At 43.9% G+C, this 25,440-nt stretch overlaps 1 protein-coding gene across 1 annotated transcript; it reads left to right on the forward strand.

The window, feature by feature from the left end:
* Positions 1 to 6,035: 6,035 nt before the first annotated feature.
* THOC3 (THO complex subunit 3) lies at positions 6,036 to 14,805 on the forward strand. Its single transcript, XM_008510744.2, has 6 exons — positions 6,036 to 6,435; positions 7,186 to 7,342; positions 8,741 to 8,945; positions 10,167 to 10,328; positions 10,449 to 10,549; positions 13,950 to 14,805. The coding sequence occupies exons 1-6, from the start codon at positions 6,169 to 6,171 to the stop codon at positions 14,111 to 14,113; spliced, it is 1,056 nt and encodes a 351-aa protein (XP_008508966.1). The 5' UTR covers positions 6,036 to 6,168; the 3' UTR covers positions 14,114 to 14,805.
* The last annotated feature ends 10,635 nt before the right edge of the window (positions 14,806 to 25,440 follow it).

Below are 25,440 nucleotides of genomic sequence, written 5' to 3' on the forward strand. Positions count from 1 at the left end.
AGTTTGATCACATATAAAATTTCTTCCCAAAGATTCCTACTTTTCAAACCTTCTACAACTTTCTCTTTACATTCAGATTTTGTCATTTCTTATTCTGTCAACCATTTACTTTAGGAAAAATATTACTTTCTCTCTCTTTTATCCCCCCAACAAAAATGTCCCTCCATACCTCATGCCTTTTTCTAACCCAAAACACACATCCTACTTTCTTTGCACATGGAGGGGCTTCCTTTATCATTTCTAGTAATTTTAATCACATATATTAATTAGAATTCTTAACCCTTAGAATCTTTGGTTCCTAGTGAAAACTAAGAGGTAAGAAATTGTAGGCTAGCAAATTTATAAATACAATTTATAATTTCTATAAGCATATGCCCTTTTAAATAGTGCAATCTTTCAATGTGGCACAACACATGGTTACTAACAGACTCAAATTTATCTTCAGTTTCTTGTAATAGGGAGCCAAAAGTACATAAACCTATGTTCAGTAATTAATGTGTTAGTATTTTATATTGTTTGTAAAACGGTCCAGATAGTCAATGAAATCCCATCATTTAATGTAACTTCACAAAAACTCTAAAGTTTTAAGTTACTCAAGAAGATTTGGGGATGTTATTTTTAAGCACACATACCATAAAACATAATTATTGCACCTAAAAACTTTTATCCCATTTTCATCTATCTAAATAATTTGTTCCCAACAATTATGATTAGATTACTCAAAAAACCTTCATGAGATATTAAACAAAGTCAGCCATCATCTCAAGCAAATTTCGTTGCTGACAAATTTTGCAACAGAGATAATATATAAAATTTGACCAATAAATCCATGTAGAATAAAAGTATAGTATTGAATGTTAATAACTCTAAAAACATGCCTGTTTCCATTATGCCAACAAACTTAAACTAGCATTAATTTAGAATATTTTCCAGATAATGTGAACCTGAAAAGCATTTGTTCTAGTTTCTATTGTATTTCTGAGAACTTTTAGAAATACTTAATTTATATAAGAACTTGATTTTCCTTAAGCCAATTCAGAGCTCTTATACAGATTAATTTTGGCAATACCATCTGGAGGTAGAAAAATATCACATACATACACACACACACACACACACATAACATATAGACAGACATAGAGACCTTATAGCTTTTGTTTAAAAAATTTCATCCATGTCTCAGATACACAGTTCAAAGGAATAGATGGATCCAAATTGTGTTTCAGGCAGATGGACTAAGTTAATGTTACCTGCTCAGATGGCCAAAGTTTCAGCTCTAGATAAGAAGGGAGAGTTAAGATAAATAAAAAGGGGTTAGAAGAGGTTTGAGAAAGGGAGCAAAGAAGTAAATCATCTATGTACTGTATCAAAGAGTGTTGAAACACTGAAAAATAGCAGCAATTTGGAATAATGTATCAAGTTGTAATTGGAATTCAAGTACTGGTGTCAAAGTAACAAATGTAGACATTCCAAAAATGATGCTTCCTCGCTGGACCCTAACAAAAATTCATTATGCTCACAGAAAAGTAAAGTGTTTTCTCAGAATTTAATAACAACTAGAAATTGTTGGTGTGGAAACAGGATTGGAATGCATTGAAGAACAAGTTGTGTGCTCTTACCAAAAGTCTATAGAATCTCCCAGGAAACTCTTTACACAGGGGGCAAAAGACTCACACTGAATGACTTCCTTTTTTATTATGCTATTAATATTGGGGAGAGGTTTTGAAGGACCTATTTGCATTTTAATAGCAGGTGCAGTATGGATTCTGCCTGTGTCAGCTGCAGACTTTACCCATTGGGAGGGCAGTAGCTGATCTACTGGGAATAAATGTCTAGTGTCTTTAAAGTTAGTTTTAACATCATCAGTGATAGAACAAATAAAAGATGTTGTTGGGTCATTTAATTTGTCCAGTTGGCTATTTTGGTTATTGCTGTCACTGCTGCTATCAAATTCTAGAATGATTTCCCCTTTGTGGGAGAAAGAAATTCCAACATGATACTTTTCTAAAAAGTCTCAGCCTAATATATGAACAGAGGTGGAGGAACTAAGGCGGAAAGGGTGGGTATCTCTCAAAGGGTCTAAACAAAAGGTTCAGAGGCGGGAACTTGTTGAGGTTTATCAGAGATTCCCACTATGTGGACCATGTTAGTACACCAAGGCAGGGCTGCTTCACAGCCGTGGGGTTGCATGCCCAATCTGGAGAGTTGTTTCTCTGAATGGGGAGAGTCCTTGTAGTTCCTTGGAGCCCTGTAAGTTTGACGAGAGAATTAAATGGGGAAACTGAGGGTATAGAGGAGGTGGAGGTAGTGCAGAAGAGAAGGAGGAAGATGGCATCGGAGGTGGGGCCTGAGCATAAGACAAAGAAAATGGGAGAAAGGAAAGAGAGGTCTCAGAAGCCATTTTGTCTTCCCTCAGTTTTTTAATTTAGATACAGTATTTTATAGTGATTGCATTTGAGAGTTTTGTGCACATTTGGAAGCCTCTAGGTACCAGTTAAACATACTATTTGTTTTGCTTAATTTTAGAGCCACAGTCTTCCAATTTGGTTTTAAAAAAATGAGTTTGGGGAGATCTAAATTTCCCCATAATGGCCATTGTAATTCCGGATACTCTTGGTCACTTTGGGCCTCTTAGTTAAAAATGTGCGTGTGTGTATGTGGGGGGCATAGTTCTTAAACATAAATCTGGCCGGGGCTCAAAGGAGAGTTTGCCTCAGAACATTTGGATGACTGGGATCCCATTTCTGAAATTTCCTCTGAAAACTCAAGAAAGTTGCTAGAGTCCTAAATGTGATCTCCAAAGGAATCTAAAAACACAAGAGAGTTGCATGGATTCCCAGCCCTGATTCCAGAAGGAATCTGAAAACCAAAGAAAACTGGAATTTCAGCAAGCCTGAGCCCCAAAAGGCACTGTTGCTACTGCTTCACAAAACAACTGAGTGCTCGCCAAGGATGAAGCCTCGAACCAGGAAGGACAAAGTCTCTCCCAACCCTGAATGAAGTGGGAGAGGTCAGAATGCAAAGGGAGTGGACCTTGGAATCCCAGAGGAGACACACCAGACTCAAAGTAGGCAGTAACTCATGGAAGCAATAAGTGCAAGGGGCTCAGTGCAGATACCTCACTCAGTTCCAGAGGTCGTCGTCTCTCGGGGTTGCCTCCTTTAGCTCTCTTTCTGACACCATATATGTCAACTTAAAAAGTAAATCAGGGGCTGGCCCCGTGGCCGAGTGGTTAAGTTCGCGCGTTCCGCTGCAGGCGGCCCAGTGTTTCGTTGGTTCGAATCCTGGGCGCGGACATGGCACTGCTCATCAGACCACGCTGAGGCGGCGTCCCACATGCCACAACTAGAAGAACCCACAACGAAGAATATACAACTATGTACCGGGGGGCTTTGGGGAGAAAAAGGAAATAATAAAATCTTTAAGAAAAAAAAAAAAAAAAAGTAAATCAGACAGTCGTTTTATTTGCAAAACAAGTGTATTCTGAAAGAGCCAAAGAACTGCAGTTCAGGACGTGCATGCTATTGCCACTGAAGCAAGATGAGTTCACTGCCTGGTGAGTTAAAATCAGACTCTCCACCCGAAGCAGTTGTCACACAAAATAAAGTATATTTGCAGCAAACAGGCGACTACGCAGACTCATTTCCAAAGTTGGGACTCCCTGAACAAAGGGAAGCAGGTCCTTTTGTTTCAGGAGGGAATGAATATTTAAAATGGAAGTTTCGTCATCACATGTAGAGGCGGGTATCAGCTGGTGCAGGCACAGTCTGAAAACATGCTCTCACATAAATCATGTGTTATGCTACTAAGACCTAGGCTCCTCCTAGGCTGGAGATTACAGTACTGAGATGAGGAAGAGGGCATTTTCTGGTCATCTTCAGGTCATCTGCACAGGTGCTGCCCTTGCAGTGGGGCTTGATCTGGTTCAGGCTGGTTGATGCTGACATTGCTCTGAAAAAACCTTGAGGGAGTGTTAAGCTCCTTTAAACTTCCTTTGAGTTACTTAGGGAATGCACTGGTGACACTATGGCAGACCACAGGCAAATCCAGCAAGCAAAAGAGGGGAATGTTATTTTACAGAGAAAAGGGAGGTAGTTGGGAGGGCTTGTTTTGAAAGAAGTCCATTGCAAGAACGCAGGAGTTCAGGGTGATGACAGGTTCTCATTGGCTTAGTTGCTGGGGTAGTCAATTTCCTCCAGGAAATGCAATGTGCATCTTTCCTGTTGAGGCCTCTAATTTACCATTCTTTCCTGTTGACCATTCTTCTTGTTGGGTCTTGTTGACAATCCTTCCTGTAACTGCCCTTCAGTGGTACTGTGTGGGAGCGCCCCCTTCTGGCCTTTTAAATAAAGTTTCCTTTTATTAATTTTCACCATATAGATCCTTAGTGTTATGTGTGTGCTGGCATATGAAGAAGATTCCTGAAAACGAAAATTAGGGAAAGAAAACTAGACACCAAATAGTCTCCTACCCCAAGGTTTTAGCGACTTCATTGGTATTTTTTGGAGTCTACAAACCTTTGAAGACTCCAAGAATTTCTGGTTGGAGTGGTAGGGAAGAGAATTGGGGAAAGAAAAGGGCCTCATTTCCTAAGGCCCTTCTCAGAAGCTTGTGCTTTCTTTGTGGACTCACGTAGTATTTATGACCTTATGACACTCCCCTATGCTGCTGGGGGAAATGTAGGTGGTTAGAACCTCTTCATGAGTGTTTGGGCAATATCTATGCAAATAAAAAAGCGCATATGTGCACAATGAAGTTTGTATATTCATGCCGGTATTGTTCTACAAGCAAATTCATGGACACTAAATGTCCATCAAGGGGATCACTTGAATAAATGATTTTAGATCCATCAAGAAGAATGAGACACCTGCATATACTGATAAGAAATGATTTCTTACATGTGTTTAATACAGACAGCAAGTTATATAAGAAGTGCTACTGTTTTTCAGAGGAAAGAGGATAGACAAACATGTATCTACCTTTCCCAAGCTGCTTATTTACACTTACACTATCACTGGAAGGCCACATAAGAAATTTAATAATATTTTTTGGAAGAGGACTTTCGGGACATGAGGAAAGGAAATTAACTTTTTACTCATTTTTTTTTGGTACTTTCTACATATGTTACCAAGTACATGTGTTACTTTTTAAAAAAGATTTGTTTTGAAACTTTTAATTTTGAGATAATTGTAAATTCACAAGAGCTTGCTTTTTTAAACAAATTTCTAGCTGCCGAATCACCTCCAAAACCCTCCCCAGCCCACAGCCCTTCTCCAGGGCCTGGCTGGCACTGGCTGCTCACCATCCGTTTAAGGTAGGGGTGTGTAGGGTGGGGAATAATCCAATGTAGGGGACACAGGTAGACACTGACTTTTTACTCTGTATCTTTCATATTTTTTTGCATATATAATCATGTGCAAATAGTATCTTTTAAAAACAAAGAATTTATTTAAATAGTTCCCAGAGGCTGGCCCTGGCATAGTGGTTAAGTTCAACCGCTCAGCTTTGGCTGCCCCGAGTGAGTTTGCAGTTCCCATCCCAGGCACGGAGCTACACACTGCTCATCAAGCCATGCTGTGACCGTCCCACATACCAAATAGGGGAAGACTGGCACAGATGTTAGCTCAGGGCATATCTTCCTCACCAAGCAAACAAATCTCCAGAGATGCCTCAACACCTTTTCCCCTCTCCCTTGCTCTGACCCCACAAACCCCCAGCCCTTTACCCAGGACAGGCTCACCAGCTGGTCCTTCTCCAGTAAGAAGCTGAAGGCCTTCTGCGCTAAGTGAGGAAGCTGTGGGGTGGGGAGCAACCCTAGAAAAAAGGTGTTTTACTGACGGGAAACAAATTTAGAAGTATAGCGTTGGTTTCCGTCTTCGATTAAATTTGGGACATAAATATATCTACCAAGCAGTAGGTAAGGGGGAAACACGGATCCTTAAAACCTCAGAATGTTTAACAGTGAAGGAAATTTAAAGCGGAATCACTACTGTTTGAAAAGGCAACAAACGGGCACGCGCTGCATGCCGGGGTTTGTAGTCCCTTCCGGGTGGCCTACAGTGCTGTTGCGCGGGAGCGAGGCCTCTACCGAGCGCATGCGTGCGCTGACGGCGGCAGGACTGAGTGTTCCCGGGCCGCGGCGGCTGCGCTGGTGTCCGGGAGTTAGGCATGGCGGTCCCCGCGGCGGCAATGGGGCCCTCGACCCTGGGCCAGAGCGGTCCCGGCTCCATGGCCTCCTGGTGCTCAGTGACCAGCGGCCCGACGCGCTACGTGCTTGGGATGCAGGAGCTGTTCCGGGGCCACAGCAAGACACGCGAGTTCCCGGCGCACAGCGCCAAGGTGCACTCGGTGGCCTGGAGCTGCGACGGACGTCGCCTGGCCTCGGGGTCCTTCGACAAGACGGCTAGCGTCTTCTTGCTGGAGAAGGACCGGTTGGTGAGCTGCCAGGGCCCGGCCCGGGCCAGGGACAGAGGGCTGTGGTGAAGCGAGGTGTAGTGGTGAGGAGAGAATGGCGGTGAGGGGGGCGGAGCGGATGAAAAGAAGGGAGGAGGCGAGGGGAGGGGTGAGGAGGGGGTGTGGTGCGAGGAGGAGGAGTGTGGGGTGTCGAGGGAGGGTGAACGCGCTGCGGTGGTAAGGGGTGAGGAAGCAGTGTGGTGGAGAGGGAGACAGTGATGGGAAGGGGGAGGTAGGGGTGTGTAGGGAGCACGTAGTAAGGGGGGGTGAAGATGATGGGGAGTGGAGGTGAGGAGAGAGTGAGGACTGGTGGTGAGGAGGGGGGTGGGCCTGGGGTGAGGTGGGGGTGTGGGGGAGTGGTAGGAAGGAATTGTATGGTGGTGAGAAGGGCCCCTTTGAAAATGATAGGCCCTCCTGTGGGGATGAGCAAGTGGGTTGGGAACCTTGGTAGCAGAGTGAAAGTGGAAAACCAGAAAGAAGGAGGAGGGCTAGGGAGGGCAAGGAGTAAGGGCATTGATGTGGGACACAGCCTCTGAACAGTTCAGAGTGATTGAGGAGGAAGAGGGGGTGGGTATTGGGAAGAGCTTTGGGGAAGAGGCTTGGACGGACTGGACTCTTTTTTAATTATCCAGATTTTTCTTGGTCGCAAGATACCTTGGTTTGAATAAGGTTAAGTTACATACGGAAGCAGGTACATATGTGTGAAGTGACATTTGGATTCTGTTCTTTCAGGTCAAAGAAAACAATTATCGGGGACATGGGGATAGTGTGGACCAGCTTTGTTGGCATCCAAGCAATCCCGACCTCTTTGTTACTGCATCTGGAGACAAAACCATTCGCATCTGGGATGTGAGGACGACCAAATGCATTGCCACTGTGAACACTAAAGGTGACTTCAGAGAGGGGGCAAAAGGAAGATAAGCTACTTATATTCATTCAACAAGCATTTTTCAAATATCTTTTCTGTGCGTGGTCCTGTGTTAGGTGTGGGACGTCCTGAGCTGATCAGATAAGACAGTTTCCAGCTCCAAAGACCTCATGGTTTAGTGCAGGGAAAGAGGCATATGCATTAAAAAAAATTAGCATAGTATGACATGGTCTTATAGTGGAGATGTTGATAAGGGAGATACCCAGAATGGAAACACTTGTCTGCCTGGAGGAGGCAGTGAAGGCCTCACGGAGCGAAAGTGGTCAGGGTGCAGTGGGTAATGGGGAGGGAGGCACTTCTAGGAGGAAACAGCACTTGCAAAGGCATGGAGAACCTAGGAAACTGCTGATAGGCTAGAGTGGCTGATCTTGGACTGAATGGTCTTGATATCTGGGAGAAAACGACCTGGAAGTTGTACAGTACATTTATAGACTATTCTCCACCTGGTATTGTCTTATAAACCTTGAGGCTATTTATCGTATTCTATTGACTAAGATGTCATTGATTATAAGATGCGCCAATATTTTATATGCTGTTAGGAAGGAAAATAAAGCTTCCGGATAGCTGTGTACTCCTCAAATTTTGAGATGCATCCTGATGCATTTTCAGATGCATCATGGATAGTGAAATGTGGAAAAATATGTATTTTAGAATTGATAAGGCTGATGAAATTTTTAATTGATGTGTTCAGTGTGGGCCACTGGACTTGGTTGATAAGACTTGTACCTGAAAGTGGAATGATGTAGTGCTTTGCTTAAGTATGCAAAAGGTGATGGGTGCATAATTTAGGTGGCACTTGGATGACCATTAGAAACTGGTTATATATATGTTTTAATGTCTACTAGGAAAAAAGAGCTAGCTCCTAGAATTTATTGCTAAATTGAAGCTAAAATTTAAGTAAAAAGTTTTTTTGAGTCAATGTTAAGAAAAATCTTGAATAAAGAAAAGTATAGCTGTTACGTGGAGGGGAAAAAAATTGTGAAAGTGGCATGTAAATTACTGGAGTTTGCGAAATGCTGGTATAAGAGAGAATAAGAGGCTTTAGAGTCAAATCTGAGTTTAAGATCTTGGCTCTGTTACTTCGTACCTTTGACACTGGCTGATGTCTCTTATCTTGCATCTCTTCATCTGTAAAATGAGGATAATGAAGTGTCCCTTAGAGAAATAAGTGAGGACCAAATGGGGAGATTTGTAGATGAATGCCCTGGACTCATAGTTATGATCTGCAAGTGGTAGTTCTCTCCTGTTGACCAGGACCTTAATGAATGAGCTCTGGAGATAGCTCTGGTCTGTCTAGGCTAACAAACTTCGGGAGGATTATGGGCAAACGGTATTTTCTGATTATGTCTGGGTTCCCAGGGGAGAACATTAATATCTGCTGGAGTCCCGACGGGCAGACCATTGCTGTAGGCAACAAGGATGATGTGGTGACCTTTATTGATGCCAAAACACACCGTTCCAAAGCAGAGGAGCAGTTCAAGTTTGAGGTCAATGAAATCTCCTGGAACAATGACAATAACATGTTCTTCCTGACAAATGGCAACGGTTGTATCAACATCCTCAGGTGAGGGGGTTCTAGCTTAGGGGACTGTCATGTCTCACACTGGGTGCTGTGGTGGATCTAGTGATGAAGTAGATGTGAGTCTATCCTGAAGGAGCCTAAAGGACAGATAGTAATAAAGAATTCTAACCTATATTAAGTATCTTTGAGCCAGGCACCTTATATTTTACTGAGTCCTCACAGAAATTCCAGGGTGTTGATGGTGTGTTTCCCATTTGGCAGATGAGGATCTGGGATTCAGAGAGGTTAAGTCACTAGTCAGCTAGTGAGTGCTAGAATTGGATGCACCTTGAATTATGGCTAATTCATACTTTTAAAGTCTCAGTTAAAATATCCCTTCCCCTCCAGGGAGGCTGTCTTCAGCACCTCCCTCCCCCAAGGTTAGAGGCAGGTTAGAAGCTTATTTTATGTACTTTCTGTTGGTGGCATTTCTCCTTCTACATTGTAACTGCATGTTTACTTGTCTGTATCTTGCCTTAGACTATACATTCCATGAGAGTAGGGACTGTATTTAACTTGTCTACTGTTGAATCCTCAGGGCCTAGCCCAGTGCCTGCTACACAAAGTAAGGATCTCAGTAAATATTTGTTTTTTCGATGAACAAAATTGTGGAATGAATATCAGGTCTGTCCACTTGTGGTCTTTCTACCATCCTAGGTGAGCAATGGGTTCTGTGATAGAGGGCCTGGGAGTTTGCTGTGGAATTCTAAGGAAAGAAACATTGTATTGGGGGACGGGGATTGAGTGAGCCAGCTTCTGAGCTTGACCCTGAAAGATGAGTAGAATTTTAAGAATCACTAAAAGGGCAAAACAGGTGTGAAGGAGCATGACTTATTTGGAGAGTAGTTGGTAGGGTTGCTGGGAGTGGTGGCAGGTAAAGTATCTGAAGAGAGGGCCTGAAAATGGGAAGATAAAGTTGAAATATAATTTGGGACCAGATTATAAAAGGCCTGAAATTCTATGCTGAGCAACTTGAATTTTATCCAGTAATTTTGCTAGTGTATGTCTTCGTGTTGGTTAGTCTGGGTTCATATTCCCAGATATGTGGTGTGTCCTTTCAGTATGTTGTTTGAAATCTTTTTTTGTTTCAGGAAAATTTTCTTGAATTACAGTTTTTGATATTTGTTCTGTCATCTTTGGTTTTCTTTCTCAGTGTCTCCTATTATCGTCTTAACACCTCAGTCCTCTTCCCACAGTTTGATTGCTGCCTGTCTTGTTTCTCAGCTACCCAGAGCTGAAGCCTGTGCAGTCCATCAACGCCCATCCTTCCAACTGCATCTGTATCAAGTTTGACCCCATGGGGAAGTACTTTGCCACAGGAAGTGCGGACGCTTTGGTCAGCCTCTGGGATGTGGATGAGTTAGTGTGTGTTCGGTGCTTTTCCAGGTAAGTGACTCTGCCAGCACTTTTCTTGTTGGATAAATTAGTTGTACTTCATGTGGGTGAAATTGTGCCCTCCTCTTGTTGGGTTATTCTAATGTCTGCTCTGTCTCTTCTGTATCATAGGCTGGATTGGCCTGTGAGGACCCTCAGTTTTAGCCATGATGGGAAAATGCTGGCATCGGCATCAGAAGATCATTTTATTGACATTGCTGAAGTAGAGACAGGTAACTAAAACCCTCGCTGCCTTAAGGAGAATCTTCTGTCTTTCACCTCTGGCCATCAGGACTTCTTTTGTCATGTGTTTCATCTCTGCACATCACTAATAAACCAGTATTATCATAAATGAATTTGTCTCTTTAAGACAAATTTGTTTATTAGACTGTTATAGTCAGGTATGAAGGAGCAAAGAGTTAGGAAAGAAGGGGACAAGTCTGAAAGAAAGTGATTTAGGAAAATGTTTTACATTTTATTAACTCTTAATTCTTCTATTGTAATGAAAAATTTAAAATACAGAAAGTAGGAGGAAGAAAAGAGCATCACCTGTGGTCCCACCATCTAACTGCAACCTCTTCAAGTGTTTGTTCTGGTATATTTCTATCTTTTATCTGTATGTGAACTTAAAAAGATGTATTTTTTTTTCATAATTTAAAGAATTATCAAAGTAGATGTGATTTGCTTTAAAAACAACAAAAGAACTTGAATATAGAAAAATGGGAGGAGAGTATGCATTTTACAAAAGAATTTCCTCATGTATTTTTTAATGTAGCTTTATTGTTTTAGGAAATACATGGTACTTTAGTAAAAGAATTCCAACTCTATAGAAAATGTCAAAGAAGAAAGTAAAAAAACTTGAAATGCCACAATTTAAAGAGTGCCACTGTTGGTGACATTGTGGTGAGTGTTGTCTAGCCATCTGGACAGACGTGCAGCTCCTTATGTGACCCTGGTTCATGTTATGCAGGGGTACTCTCCCGCTGCTCTGGGACCCGCCCGCCTCATGGGCAGAATGATACAGCTTCTTACATGGCGATGGCTACTGAGCTCTACTGCCGCTTGTAATGGGGTTTAGAATTCCATTGAATATGCTAAGTATATCCTTGACTATATGTCAGTACATACTTAAGTCGCCCAACTATTAGGTGGCATCTAATCTTTGCACCATTATAAATAATGCTGTGAATATCCCTTATGTATTTCATTTTACTTATGTGGTTATCCTTTTGGGTAAACCATCGAAGTGGGATTACTGAGTCTAAGGTGTTCACATTTTGTGAAGGACTAAACCACCTCACAGAAAGGTTATTGCAGTGTTTGCTCTTAGCAGCATGCATGCACGTGCATGTTTTTCCCAGGCTGTCTTTGTGCAAGTTTCTTTTAATTATCTACCTCACCTAATACATGTAAAATATGATTTAATTCACATATAATCTTTTAGGAATATATAAAATATGGCTGTATTATTTTTTTTAATGGTTTAGACAAATACTTTTAACATGTCGGTTTGTTGGGTTTGTTTTTCATTTTTTCTATAACCCAGGTTAAAAATTAAAAGCAAGATGATTATCAAAGTAAAGTACAATTGTATATTTACAGCATTGTTTTATGCATCGATGGGAAACAGTCTAAATTTTCGTTATGATGGACTAATTAAATAAGTGGTGGTACAGTCATGTTACAGTGTGCCAAGTGAAAGACAGTTTTCTGTGCACTGATGTGGAAGATGTGCAAGACATGGTACTGAAAGAGCAAAGCAGGTGGCCAGTCAGTGCGTGTGGTGTGTTTCCATTTAGGGAAAGAAACCAAAGCTAAGTCGGTAGAAAAACATTTAGAAGAACTCATATCAGACTCATGAGATTGGAGGAAGACTACAATAAGGAAAAGGATAAATGTAGATTTAAATTATTAATTATTATGGAAATCACTTAAACAAAATAAAAAATTTAGTTCCTCAGTCACCATAGGCACATTTCAAGGAGTCAGTAGCCACATGTGGCTATGGGACATGTATTGGACATTGCAAACATAGGACCTTTCCATCACAGAAGTTTCTGTTGTGCAGTGCTGCTCTGTACCCTGTACTGTTTGAATTTTATGCAGTATGTCTTCATAGATTAGTTTGTAAAATAAGAGTAATACATGCTCATTATAGAATATCTGGAAAATGCTAACAAATATAAAGGAGAAATTAACAGTCATACATAGGTCTATAATTTAGAGATAACCATTGCTAACATTTAGTGTGTTTCCTTCTAGTCTTTTTTTCCTCCTATATATCTATTTTTTGTGTTGTTGGAATCATACATTAGATACAGTTTTGTATCCTACATTTTTTTAATGGGTAAATGTAAAACAAAGTGAGAATTAATTTTAATTTTATTCCTGATAGCATATATAATAGAACCGCATTTTAATACAGTCCACTTGATTTTAAGCTTTTCAGACACACCGCAACAGTCTATTGGAACTTCGATGGTCTGGAATAGTAATGTCAGTCTCACACTGTCAGCACCTTATTTATCGTTCAGAGATTAAACTTTCTAATAAGTGATCAAGATATTAAAGTTTATGAAGCCACATGGTTATTTGGGAAACGTTTTAGAAGGCCTCGTCATGTCTACTCTGGTTTTCTCGAACTGTGTCTGTTTCTTTATCTTTACCAATCCCATAGCAAATGACATGGAGTTAAAGGCCTCAAGAGAAACGAAAGAGGAGTAACAGACGCAAACCATTCTTTGTGTCTGTAACTTAGAAATTTGCTCAGACAGGTAGCTGTAGACTGCCAGATCCCAGCATCATGAAGAGTGGTTAACTGTCTCTGAAGTAGAATTACTTAAAGAAAACCTCTCTCTCTCTATATATACACACAAACGTGCATATGTATATGAATGTATGTATTTTTAAACAGCTTTATTGAAATATAATTCACATACCATGTAGTTGACCAGTTTTAAGTGTATCATTCAGTGTATCCTGCATTTTTAAATTGGTATCACACTGTAAATGTTTTACTACATTAATCTTAACCCTAAGGTTGAAAAAAGGTTAAGCAGGACTAAAGGAATAACAGCTTTGGGAAAATCATGTTTGATTTCAACAAGTAGAAGGAGTAAGATTTTGGGGAAAAGAAACCTATTTGCAAAGCATCGTGGTTTAGCAGAAAGATCTGTGGCTTTGGAAACAGACTAATTTCATATGTTACCTGCTTCTCCCTTGAGGTGTGACTTAACTGTTAAGTTATCTGTTTCTATAAAATGGGGTTTAAAATTATTACCTTCCTTGCTGAGTTGTCATTATATTTTATTGAAATAAAGTATAGTTCATCTGATTCATAAGGGGTGCTCAACAAAGAGTAAGTCCTGTTACTCTTTTTCCAGGGAGTAAAGAATAGGGGTTCAGAGCATAGGCTTTTAAGTTAAGTTAACCTGCCTGTGTTCAGATCCTGCTTTGCCACCTATGGGCTTGTGACCTGTTTGTGCCTCAGTTTCCTCCTCCGTAAAATGGGGTAATGATTGTACTATCTCATGGGGTTATTAAGTGGATTAAACAAGTTAATATAGGTAAGTATTTAATGAGTGTGGTCTCTTATTAACATATTGATTGGTTTCTCTATGTTGATTTTTATAGGTGACAAGCTATGGGAGGTGCAGTGTGAGTCCCCAACCTTCACCGTGGCTTGGCACCCCAAAAGACCTCTGCTGGCATTTGCTTGTGATGACAAAGATGGCAAATATGACAGCAGTCGGGAAGCAGGAACTGTGAAGCTGTTTGGGCTTCCTAACGATTCCTGATAGGAGGACCTGACGTAGGGAGGAGGCCCTGGCAGCGGCTTTCTGTTGTGTAATTAGTTTGGTCTGTTCTCTTGGGGTTTGTGACACCTAAAGTATTTGTGAATTGGTATAAATTATGAAAGTCTTTGGTCAGGTGCCCATTCCAGTTCCCTTCCCATTATGTTAGCTGTTCCGCTTCTTACCTCCCGGATGAGGGCTTGCCAGTGCAGGTGAGGGCACTAGCACACCTTATGCTCTGGGGACCTGCTGTCTTCCTGCTTTTGGGTGGATAGTGGACTTTGTTGGACTTTCTTCTGCTTAAACAATACTGAGTTTGGAGGGGTGGGTGAGGAAGGGTGAGATGGGGATGGAGATTTTTTATAATTAAAAAAGAAATATGAGCCAGCCTTGATGGCCTAGTGGTTCAAGTTTGGTGCTCTCATTGCTTTGGTGGCCCGGGTTCCATTCCCAGTTGTGGAACCACACCTCTCATCTGTCAGTAGCCATGCTGTGGCGGCAGCTCACATAGAACTGGACGGGCCTACAACAAGAATATATAACTATGCACTGGGGCTTTGGGGAGAAGAAAAAGAAAAAGAGGAAGATTGGCAACCGATGTTAGCTCAGGGTGAGTCTTCCCCAGAAAAAAAACAAAAAAGAAATATATATAATTGTGAGACTTGAGCATTTAATAAAACTTTTTTAGAATAAGACTTTTAGAACTTTTAAAATTATGGTATTATCACCTGATTATATTATTACAGAGTGGTATAGTTTTGCATTTTAAAAAAATCTCAAATAGAGTTTAAAGGTTGTAATTCCATCACTTAATGTCTTAACCAAGAACTCTAAAATGCAGGGACAGAACATGAAGTGCATGGACAATAGCAATCCTTTATATGTTGTGTATGTGTTTGTGTTCTTGGCCTCCTTCTTCAAAGGATTTGTAGATAAATTTATAAACACTGAGAAAAGTAGTAAAATATAAATGAGAAATACAAAATCAGGATAAGACATAAATTAGAATAGAAAGTCAAGATGGGGGAAATTAAAACAGAAATATGTAAAGAATAAGGACCTAATAGAATGATGGGACTAAAATTTTGGCAAAGTGAAGAAGGATATAGTCAGCCAATTCTTGCTAAAAAGAAAAGCACGTGCCAGCTCCTCAGGGAAAGCAGAGCTTTTGTTAGCTCTTACCTCCAAAAGGAATAGCTTGCATAGGGCATTTTGCCTGTGAGCAATGTCTTCATTTTCATTGTATTTTAATTTATTTCAGCATTAAAAATAAAGAAATAGATCTCAGTAAGTGATGTTTGTAGAAAATTTTGGAAAAAGCAGATAAGCAAAAAGAAAAATATTCCTAGCACCAAGAGATAACTACTCTTAGCATTTTTGTGAATATCCTTCTAGGAGTTTTCCTATGCTCATATTTATAGATAAAAACATGTTTATGTATATAAAAATCTTGAAGGCTAGACAAATCAAGTATGACAAGATAAAGCATGTAAGGTGCTCAGCACCATATTGGGCAGTATTATAAATACTCACTAAGTCTTAATAGATGTTTTTAGTTGTTGGACATTCCCTATGTGTCTGGTACTGTAATGAGCAGTTTTCATCAGCTAACTCAATTTTTGCAACAGCCTTCTGAGGCTGGGTTTTATCACCATTTTACTACCTCAGGGAGTTTAAGTTACAGTGTTACTCATTAAGTGGCAGTATTCAGATCTGGGTTTGTTTAAAGGCCCATACACCTTCTATTGCAATGGTTGTTCTGTTTTTATTTGCCATTCCTGTTTTACAGATGAGCAGACCTTGGCTCTGAGCAGTTGACTCTTGGCCCAGGTTACTGCGTGATCAGGTTACTGTGTGATCGATTGAACCCAGTCTTCAGGCTCAGTAGTGTTTCCTTCAGTTCAGTCCCCAGAACAGCCTCTGCCTCCAATTGCCCTGAAGAATGGTCTTTTCAGTGGCAAACCAACTTGCCACCTCATTATGTCAGAAGTTCAGTGTTGTTCATGTCCCTGGGAGTAAACTTTGGTGCACTGTTTCTTGTTTTTGCAATTATCTGTCATTCCTGTGGTTGCTGCTGTGTTTCTTTAGCATTAGAACCAGATGTCAAGATTTTGGTCTAGATCTTTGATATTTGATTGATTCCCTCCTCTTCCATCCATGTGGATTTTTTCCTCTGGGTTTGTGTAAAGTAGCGATCCACGCCACCTGTCACTTAAACAAGAAGAGATTTGTTGCTTTCACCTATGGGGCTGCTTGAGCAATAGGAAAACGTAGCCATGAGGAACAAGTTCCAGCTTGTGACAAGCCTCATGGACTGTCAAGGTCTTACTGACAACATCCTCTGTGTGCCTTGGCTTCATAGTCCTAGAGGGGCTCAGAAGTCTGGTCCCTCCTGGAGAAATGACATAATTTGTGCCAGACCTGGGACCCCTATGGTTTGAGTGAGTCTCCTAGTTCAGAAAGGAAGGATGCCATTCAGAATCACACCTGGCCGTTGATTATTCAGCCAGTCCAGGCGTATTATATAGTTACTGCTCCAGACACTAGCAAACCAGAAGTGGGTGGGGAGGTCTGCTCTGAGCTAGACTTTAGTTGGCAGAGAAAGTCTGGGATTTGTTGTGCCAATGACCCATTGCTGTGTTGACTGGAATTACAAGTCAAACTAAGAAATAGGTGGTTAATATTATGGTATTTTTTGCTGAGATTCTGGACTCTGGGATGAAATCAGGCGAGAATGAAACCTGCCAAATGTAAAGCTTGTGTGAGGTGTGTGTGTGTGCTTTGAGGATTGTTCCCTTCACCCTAAGCTGTGTTAGGGTAAGGCTGTGCAGCAGGGGGCGAGGGGTGGGGAGAGTTCCTGACAGAGTGTCTTGGAAAGCTAGAGCGGAGGTCCTGGCCAGAGGCAGTTAGACCAAGGAGCAGGCTAAGTCAAAAGCAGGCTATGCTTTCCACATCAGGAGACTGAGGTGTGGAGTAGCAGAAGAGGAATCAGGAAGAGGCCGATTCTGGAGGTCCCAGAGCAAAGTGTGTGTATCTGTGTGTTCGAGCTGGTAGGGGTGTGACATGTGGTCCGGCTCAGTTTAGAATGGCTGCTGGGGGGCCAGGGTGGATGGTGGCCAGCCCTCTGGCCGAAGTGATTAAGTTCATGTGCTCTTGTTTGGTGGTTTGGGCCAGTTCGGATCCTGGATGCAGACCTGTGCACTGCTCATGAAGTCATGCTGCGGCGGCGTCCCACATAGAACAACTAGAATGACCTACAACTAGGATATACAACTATGTATTGGGGATTTGGGGAGGAAAAAACAGGAAGAGGAAGATTGGCAACAGATGTTAGCTCAGGGCCAGTCTTCCTCACCAATAACTATACTTTAACAAAGAAATGAAAAATGACCAGGAGTGGGGTGGATACACCCTTAAGCCCTTTTCTGTTCAAAGGTATATTTTACTCCCTAAGGATTTTAGTCATAAATGGGACCATGAAATGTATACCTTCTTGGGAAGGAAAAAAGCCTGTAGACAGAATTAAAAGATAAGCCCTATCTTTAAGGAGAGAAGTAGAGATCATATATATAGAAGTGCATTGCACACTCGGAAGTACCTATGTGTAGGTAAGATATTCTCTCCCTCTGACACTGTGGTGCAGTGGACATAAGGCTGGCTTCATACTTGAGCAGAACCAGATTTGAGTCCAGGCTCCAGCAATGATTGATCTAACCCACAGTTCTCATCCATAAAGTGGGGATGATGAATCCTCTTCTGCTTGGGTTGTTGGGAGAATTAACGAGATAAAGTATTTGTGAAGTGTCTAGCACAACAACTGGCACACAGAAGATGCTTAATACGTCCTTTCCCCGTGAGGAGGAGCAGCTTCTAAGGAGAACATGGGCTGGCTGCAGAGACATGTCATCAGTCTGTCAGCTGTCTTGGTTCTAAATGGCAGAGCTGAGCGAGCCACGTTAATCATTCCAGGAGTAGGTACTGTGAAGGGAGGAGGCTCATCCATCACATCCTGGGCATGGTGGGAGGTTCAGAGGAGAAATATTAGATCTGCTTTCTGCTTGTGGTCTGTTTGGGCCCATGATGGATATGTGTGCATGTGAACAGCGGAGCTTAAGTCAGAGCTGTGCGTACCAGTGGGGGAAATAGGAGTAGGAGGAGGGTAAAGCTCTTGTTAGCTGAGGTTTCTAGAAAGGATTGGATGGAGAGGAGATGGGCTCAGTGCAAGTCTTGAGTCTAGAGGATGTGACTACAGGCCAGGGGACATGTGAGAAGAGGTGCTGCAGCTTGGAGCAAAGCCGAGGTGGTGGCAGTGTCCTGGGATGTGGAGAAGATGGTCAGGTGGAATATGAGATGGCGTTGGGGAGAAAAGAGGGAGGGTGTCAGGCCCTGGGTGATGTCAGTTTGGGCTGATTGGTAGTGTGGCCTGGTGAGTAGGGAGGTGGATACACGGGTTCAAATCCTTATTCTCCCGTCACTAGTCGGGAGACTGGTCAAATTACTTCACCTCCATGAGCTGCAGTTTACTTAACTCTACCATGTCCATAATGACAGTTCAGCTTATGAGGCTTAAATGAATTGGCATATGTTAAATGCCTGGCACATCATGGATGTTCAATGAGTGGCTATTATTGTTACGCAGGTGTTAAGAGGATATCTATGTGCAAGATAAACCCTACCTTAGGAAGCTTTCCCTGTCTCCTAAGTTTACCACATTTTGTGCAAAGAAGGGTGAGTGGGGTGGGGTGGGATTTGGAGAAAATGAATATTTAACACTTATTTTTTAATACTTATTTATAGAGCTAAGTCCCTCTTAACATGAGGGACACTAAATGAGAAGTATTCAGCCCATGATTGCAAATCTGGTAGCAGTTTACATGTTTGAAATTGTTGCTGACATGGAGCCACAAGCTGTTGAACTTCAAGTCATCCAGCATCTCAGTATTTCACCCCTTAGGGGAAGCAGGCAGAGTGTGAAAACATGCCCCCTCCCCACCCCACAACCAGCAGTGTCATAGCAACAAAGTCACAACTTGCCCTGGCTGGAATGCCGTCAGGGATCTCTGGGGCCACCATGGATTGGCCAAGAACAAGTTGTTCGACCCCCATTTCCTTTTATCTTCTTGGTTAGGTTACTAGAATACAGGTCAGGCAATGGTGCAGATATAGCAAGGAATCTCAGAACATCTCGGGATATCATTGGGGACCAACGGAGATCTGGGCTGGGCACAGGCCGATTTGTACCTGGTCATCAACTGTAGCGAGAGTGGAATTAAAGTCAACTTGGAGAAAAGTTTCTTCCCTGAAATGAGATATCACTGTGGAATTCAGATTGCAGATGATCAGGCCTGAGATTATTGAACGTTTGTGATGGACTGCATCTCCAAGATGGCGGCTGAAGTGCTGTGTTCAACACATAGTAGAGGGGAGGCCCTCTTGCCCTTTGTAGTAAGGGATCTTTGTTCGATCGATGCACTGTCTGAGCTTCCTCTGAGTGCTGGGCATTGTGCAAGAGAGAAGAAATATCAGACTACTATACCTCGGACCCATTTTACAGATGGAAACGGAGGTTCAGGGAGGTTAGGAACTTGCCCAGGGTCACCCGGTCAGTCAATAGTTTGAAGGCCATGTTCTTCTATTGTGTTATGCTTTACACATGGGTCCAAAATGCCAACTGTTTAGGTTCAGCCTAGATGCGGCTTACCAATCACACAGATGCAAAGGCTTGGGAGTCTTAGAAGATGGTTAACCGTCAATGTTGTGATTCGTCTGGAGCTTTGTGGCAAAGTTGTCATGATGCTGATGGGCAGATACCAGAGAAGAGGTAAGGTTTGGCTTGGTAAAGTGAAGGGAAATAACATGAGACAAGAAGATTCATTCATTCAACGAGTCACTCAGCACCCGCCCTGTGCCAGGCCTGGGCTCGGCGCTGATGGTGCAGATGTGAAGATCAGCCTGTCTCTGCTCCAGGAACCTCCAGCTTGGTGTGGAGATGGCGCCAACACAGTGTGATAGCGGTTTCATAAGAGAGCGAGTCAGATCGCATCTCTCCCTTGCTGAAAACGCTGCAGTGTTTTCCTATTGAACTTTCCCCAGATCTGATCTTCCCAGACCGTGTCCTCAGCATTCAGGTCTTAATTTACCTCTTTAATGTCGCCTCACTCAACCTGGTTGCATGATCTCTTCTCACTTGCTGTAAATTCACTCAGAGTACTTACCATCAGAAGTTACTCATTCGTTTGTTTTGTGACCATCTCCCCAACTAAACTGCTGGTGTCTTGGGATCTTTTTTGACATGTTTGTTGCTTTATCCCTGATATCTAACACTGTGCTCGGTACTACCAAGCAGGTGCTCAGTAAATGTTTATTAAATAAATGAATGGATGGGAAAGTAACAGTTTGCCAACCCGGCTGTTAATACTCGCTTTGAGGGGAGAGGATGTGGGGAGAGCAGGGGAGGGAAAGAAGCAGAGTGGTGGGAGCCAAGAAGGGTAAAGCCCTCATTTAACCCTCCCAGTGACCCAGAGAGGTGGGTGGTGTAACCCCCAATTCACAGTGCATGAAACAGGCTCAGCGATTGCTTTCCGTCTCCTGAGACGGCTGTCAGGGGGAAGAGCAGGACCCCAATCTGTGTGCGGCTCCAAAGCCTGTCCTGTGGGTCAGTGGCTGTCCACTGGAACCGCCTGACGTTCAGACCCCATCCCGGCCAGACTTCCCAGGGGTTCTAGCGTCCGGCTTGTTGAGAACCACTGCCATGGGCCCTGCTGTTTCTTCCATCTGCAGAAAGGCGAGTGGTGTCACAGAAAAGGCACAGGCGTGCCGGTGCGTGTGGAGGAAGAAGGTTTCCTGAAGGAGGTGTTCGAGTTGGTCCTAGAAGAGTGGGTAGGAATTGGCCAGGCAGCCCTTGGAGGAGGTTTGAGGCAGAGGACCCGGTCTGGGAAAAGGCGTGGAGACATGGGCAGTCCGGGCTGGCGAGGCCGAGGGCAGCGGTGGTGAGCAGTGGGGGGCGGCTTTCCTTTCACAATCCTTGCATCAAGGATGAGTATCCACCCGAGCTTTTGGACTCTTCTGCCTTGTCTCTCAGGGCCTAACCCATCTCTCCTCTGGGTGTGGTTACCTGAGGATCCTCTCAGGGCTTTGGCCTCTCCAAGCTCCTGTCCCACTATTATTAGGGTCACAGAGAAGGAGGTCAAGACTAGGATTTGCCCATAAAGCCTTTTTGGTTGGAATCAGGTGGCCCTTGGCCTGGCTGCATAAACAAAGACTAGAACCTGTGTGGGAAGCCTCTGCCCGTCAGACGTCAGAGCCATCAGGTGTGGGTCCAGCCCAGCTTCCTAAGCAATTTGGCTCCATCTGGCTTGGAAGCACGTGGGCTGTGGCGTTAGACAGTCCCGGGCTCTTATCTTGGCCTTGGCTTGCTGCCTGTGTGAACGTAGGTGTGTCTCCTCCCCCTCCCAGCTTTAGGCTCCCCGTTCAGGGCAGTTTGGTTTTCCCACAGGTGAGGACTAAGTCTCATCCACCTCAGTACTGGGGGGAGTGTGCACAACATGGAGGGCGAAGATGCCCGATCAGTCAGGCTCTCTCCCCTGCTGCCCCTGCCTCCCTGGATTTAAGGGAGGGGTCATGGGGTGGGGCTAGGGTGGTAGATCAGGGCCCACTGTGAAGGGCCTGCTTGCAGCGCTGAGTCAGACCTGAGGCCTGCCAGCTGGGTTTTAAGGGCTTCAAGTGGTGGAGAGTGGAGTTTTAGGAAGACCACCTGGGGCAGTGTGGACACGATGATTCGGGAAGAGGCTCCCTGAAGCAGCAGGTGTAACGCAGAGCTTCTCGAGTTAGGGTGCCTCCGAATCCCCTGGAGGGCCTGTTAAAGCACACGGTGCCAGGTCCCACCGCCAGAGTGTTTAGGTTCCTACAGGGGGGCTGGAGGCCTGAGCATCTGAAGTTCTGGCAGATTCCTAGGGGCGGCTGCTGCTGGTGGTGAAGCTCTTCGGTACGTGGGCCTGGCTCAGGGTGCTGCTGAGTTTAAACTTTAGCTCTTCCGCTTGTAGCTAGCCATGTGGCCTTGGCCAAGTCCTCTAATCTGTGACCCTCAGTTTCCTCTTCTGTAAATGGGATAGTACCCAGTTCGAAAGGATGTAAGAATCCAGTGAGATACTGTTTTTAAGCTCTTGGCACAGTGCCTGCAGTCAGCATCAGTAGGTTTTATTATTTTTATTAATACCAGCGAGGAGCCTGTTGCAGAATTGCAAGGGAGAGGTCAAGGTGAGGCTGATAGGCTGGACGGACGGGTGGAGAGGAGGGGGATCTGTTTTCTCTGAGGCTCCAAGCCCTGTGATCCTTCCAGCACTTGGAACTGTTGAAACCTGCCGGCTGGCCCCTGTCTGGCCACTAGAGGGCAGTGGAGCCAAGGCTTCCCAAGGAAGGCGCCTGCCCAGAAGGTTGGGGCTGGTCTGTGCATTCAGCCTTTATTCCTGTTCTGAAGCCTAATTGTGTATTTGCATTGCGCTGTTCCCTCCCTCCTTACTCTATGTACTTGCTGACGTTTTTGGAAAACACTTTGCATCGCAGGGCACCTCTGAATTCTTGCTCGTCTTGTGGCCTGGGATTAGCCGTGGCTGAAGCATCCTGCTTTCTGGCAGCTGTGTTTATTTCTCAAGGGCACAGGCAGAGCAGAACATGGGGGCTTGGGCCCTGAAGCTCAGCAGAGCCTGGGATGAACCATAGTTGCTCTTCTGCCAGTTCAAAACTTGGGGCCTGTTTCCATCTTGCATTCCTCCCCCGCTCCCCAGCCCTTGCCTGCACCCTTTGATCCTGTGGGTGGAGAAATAGAGGGAATTCCAAATCCTTGATCCATTTTGAAGGCTGGCTGGAAGGAAGGCTTTCTAGGGGCCTGGTAAACAGCGCTGGTTGAATCATTTCAGAGAAGTGCGGTACTCTTTCAAGGTCATAGAATGTGGTGAGGGAAGGAAAAAAACTGGAAGCACATTTATAATATTTGATGGTGTACCTTGTGCCAAGCCCTGTATGTTGATGAGTTGCTTTATTCCATAAGAATAATATGAGGTACCAATGACAGCAGCCTGCTCTTATTGATTGTGTGATATGGGCCAGGCCCTGTGCTAAGTGATTTTCACATATTTGCTCTTTTAACCCTAATAACTGCCCATGAGCTATTATTAATCCTGAAAGGACTGAGACTTAGAGAGGTTGCAGTAGGATACCCAGGGCCAAAGAGTGGTGCTGTTAGAAATTCAAACCTGTGTGTCTCACTCCAGAAGCCAAGCTCTTTCTTTCAGAAATACTGGGCACAGTCAATTCTCCTTTTAGCCCAGCTCTTTGCAGAAGTGGAGCTTATAGACATTAGGAAGGAGAAGGCCAGGTTTATGACAAAGCAGCCTATTAAGTACTCATGATCACACTGCATACTGGATTAGTTAAGAGCATGGATTTGGAACCGGATTGCCTGGGTTCAAATCCTGGCTCTGCCACTTACCATCTCAGTAAGGCAAAATCTTTGACATCTGAGTCTTAGTTTCCTCATTTAGGGATGAAATGGCCAGTAGTGATAGTAGCTACCTCACTGGTTTGCGCTGAAGGTTAAACGAGTTAATACAAGTGAAGTGCTTAGATCAGTGCCTGGCACAAAGTACAAGTGTGGTCAACATTAGCTGTTATTATCATTATTTTTAACTGTCATGCCGTATTCACCTCTGTATTCTCAGTGCCTGGCATATACTAGGGGTTGGCGAATGTTTATTGAATGAAATGAGCCCTTGAATTCAGAAAATATTTTCTGAGCTCTGGAGGGTGCCAGGTGCTGGCTTGGTACATAAATGACTCCGTTTAGACCCTGTCCTCAGGACGTCTTATTCTGGTAGGAGGGGTCAGGCATGGGCTCTAATTACCACACAAGGCAGAAACGTTCCAACGGAGGTCCTGATGCAGGTGAGAGGACTTCTGGAGTGGGCTAGGGGCTGTGGGCCCGTTTCAGAGGGGACAGCCTTTGAATTAGGCCTTGAAAATGGTGGAGGAGAAGGAGGGGAATGGTGGGCTGGGCCAGAGAATTCAGGCTTCTTGGGCCCAATATGTCTGCAACTTCACAAAAGACCACTGAAGCAAGCTAGATTTTTATTCATTCAACAAATATTCATCAGGCTAGTGTTGCAGTCAGGCACTGAGACACAGTGGTGGCTTTGACCCAGTCCCTGCCTCAAGTGAGCTGGGTCTAATAGGTCAGCAGCCAAGGACATAAGTGGTGATAATTCAGTGAGATGAAGGGAGCGTATTGACTTGGAGCCTCTTAGGTGCATGTGAGAGACACTTGACTCGGACTGATTTAAGTAGAAAGGAAATTCACTGGCTCACATACCTGGAATATATTTAGATGTGGCTGGATCCAGGATCTCAAGATACGTCCTCAGGAAATTGTCTCTCTCCATCTCTTATCCCTGCTTTTCTCTGTGTCGGCTTCAGTCTCTGGCAGGCTGTCCCCTGGTACAGTCACAGGTGGCCCCAGCAGTTCCCATCCTCCCTATTACCAGCTCAGAAATCCCAGTAGAAAGAAGGTGCCTCTTTCTCCGTGGTTTCCTCTGGTGTCGAGGGATTGAGTCTCATGGGACATCTTTGGTCACATGCATTTCCTGTGGCCAGGAGGATCATCTGTCCCCGCTGCACGAGATAGAGAGAGTACAGGGCATGTCACTGCTGCCCAAATCACTTGGACTGAGGTGGTGGCTGGTGGGGTGGGGTGGGTGTGATTCCCCCCCAAAAATCAGATGAGGTCACCTGAGGAAGGCAAAATGAATGTTTTAGGTAAAATCCACAGATGTCTATCACAACTACCACATGGAAACAGAATAAGCCACCAGTTAAGAGCCCTGACTCTAGTTCTCAAGGATGGAATCCCAGTTCCAGTGTTTACAAGTTGTGTGACCATGGCTGGATCACTTCACCTGTCAGTCTGAGTCTCAGCGTCCCTGTCACAATGTGGAAGTAATGGTTCAGGAATGCAGGTTTGGATCAGTGTGAAAGCACGTAGCAAAGGGATCAGGCAACCTCCAGGAAGTGTCCCTGCCATTTGGTGTGGCATGAAGTCTGAAGTCTCCAGATTTTTACCTGACCAGTTCCAGGGCAGCTGTCCACAGACAGGCAGCCAAAGTCCCCTGGGTTCAAATCCTCAATCTGCCACTCACTGGCTACATTTTCCTCCTCCATGAAGTGAAGATCATCATTCCTGCCTCCCAGGGTTGCTGGGGGAAGTGAGGAGGTGATATATGGACAGTGCCTGGCATGTATCTGTCTGTAACTGATAGATGTGTTCTCTGTACAGTGATTAC

This window comes from Equus przewalskii, chromosome 13 (assembly GCF_037783145.1).
Source record: "Equus przewalskii isolate Varuska chromosome 13, EquPr2, whole genome shotgun sequence".
NCBI classification, from domain to species: Eukaryota; Metazoa; Chordata; class Mammalia; order Perissodactyla; family Equidae; genus Equus; species Equus przewalskii.

Excerpts from the sequence above, each read along its gene's own strand:
- THOC3 (XM_008510744.2), top strand. The coding sequence starts at position 6,169 with ATGGCGGTCCCCGCGGCGGCAATGGGGCCCTCGACCCTGGGCCAGAGC. Across the intron at positions 7,343-8,740 it reads TGCCACTGTGAACACTAAAG|GGGAGAACATTAATATCTGC; the intron begins GTGACTTCAGAG and ends CTGGGTTCCCAG. Across the intron at positions 8,946-10,166 it reads GGTTGTATCAACATCCTCAG|CTACCCAGAGCTGAAGCCTG; the intron begins GTGAGGGGGTTC and ends CTTGTTTCTCAG.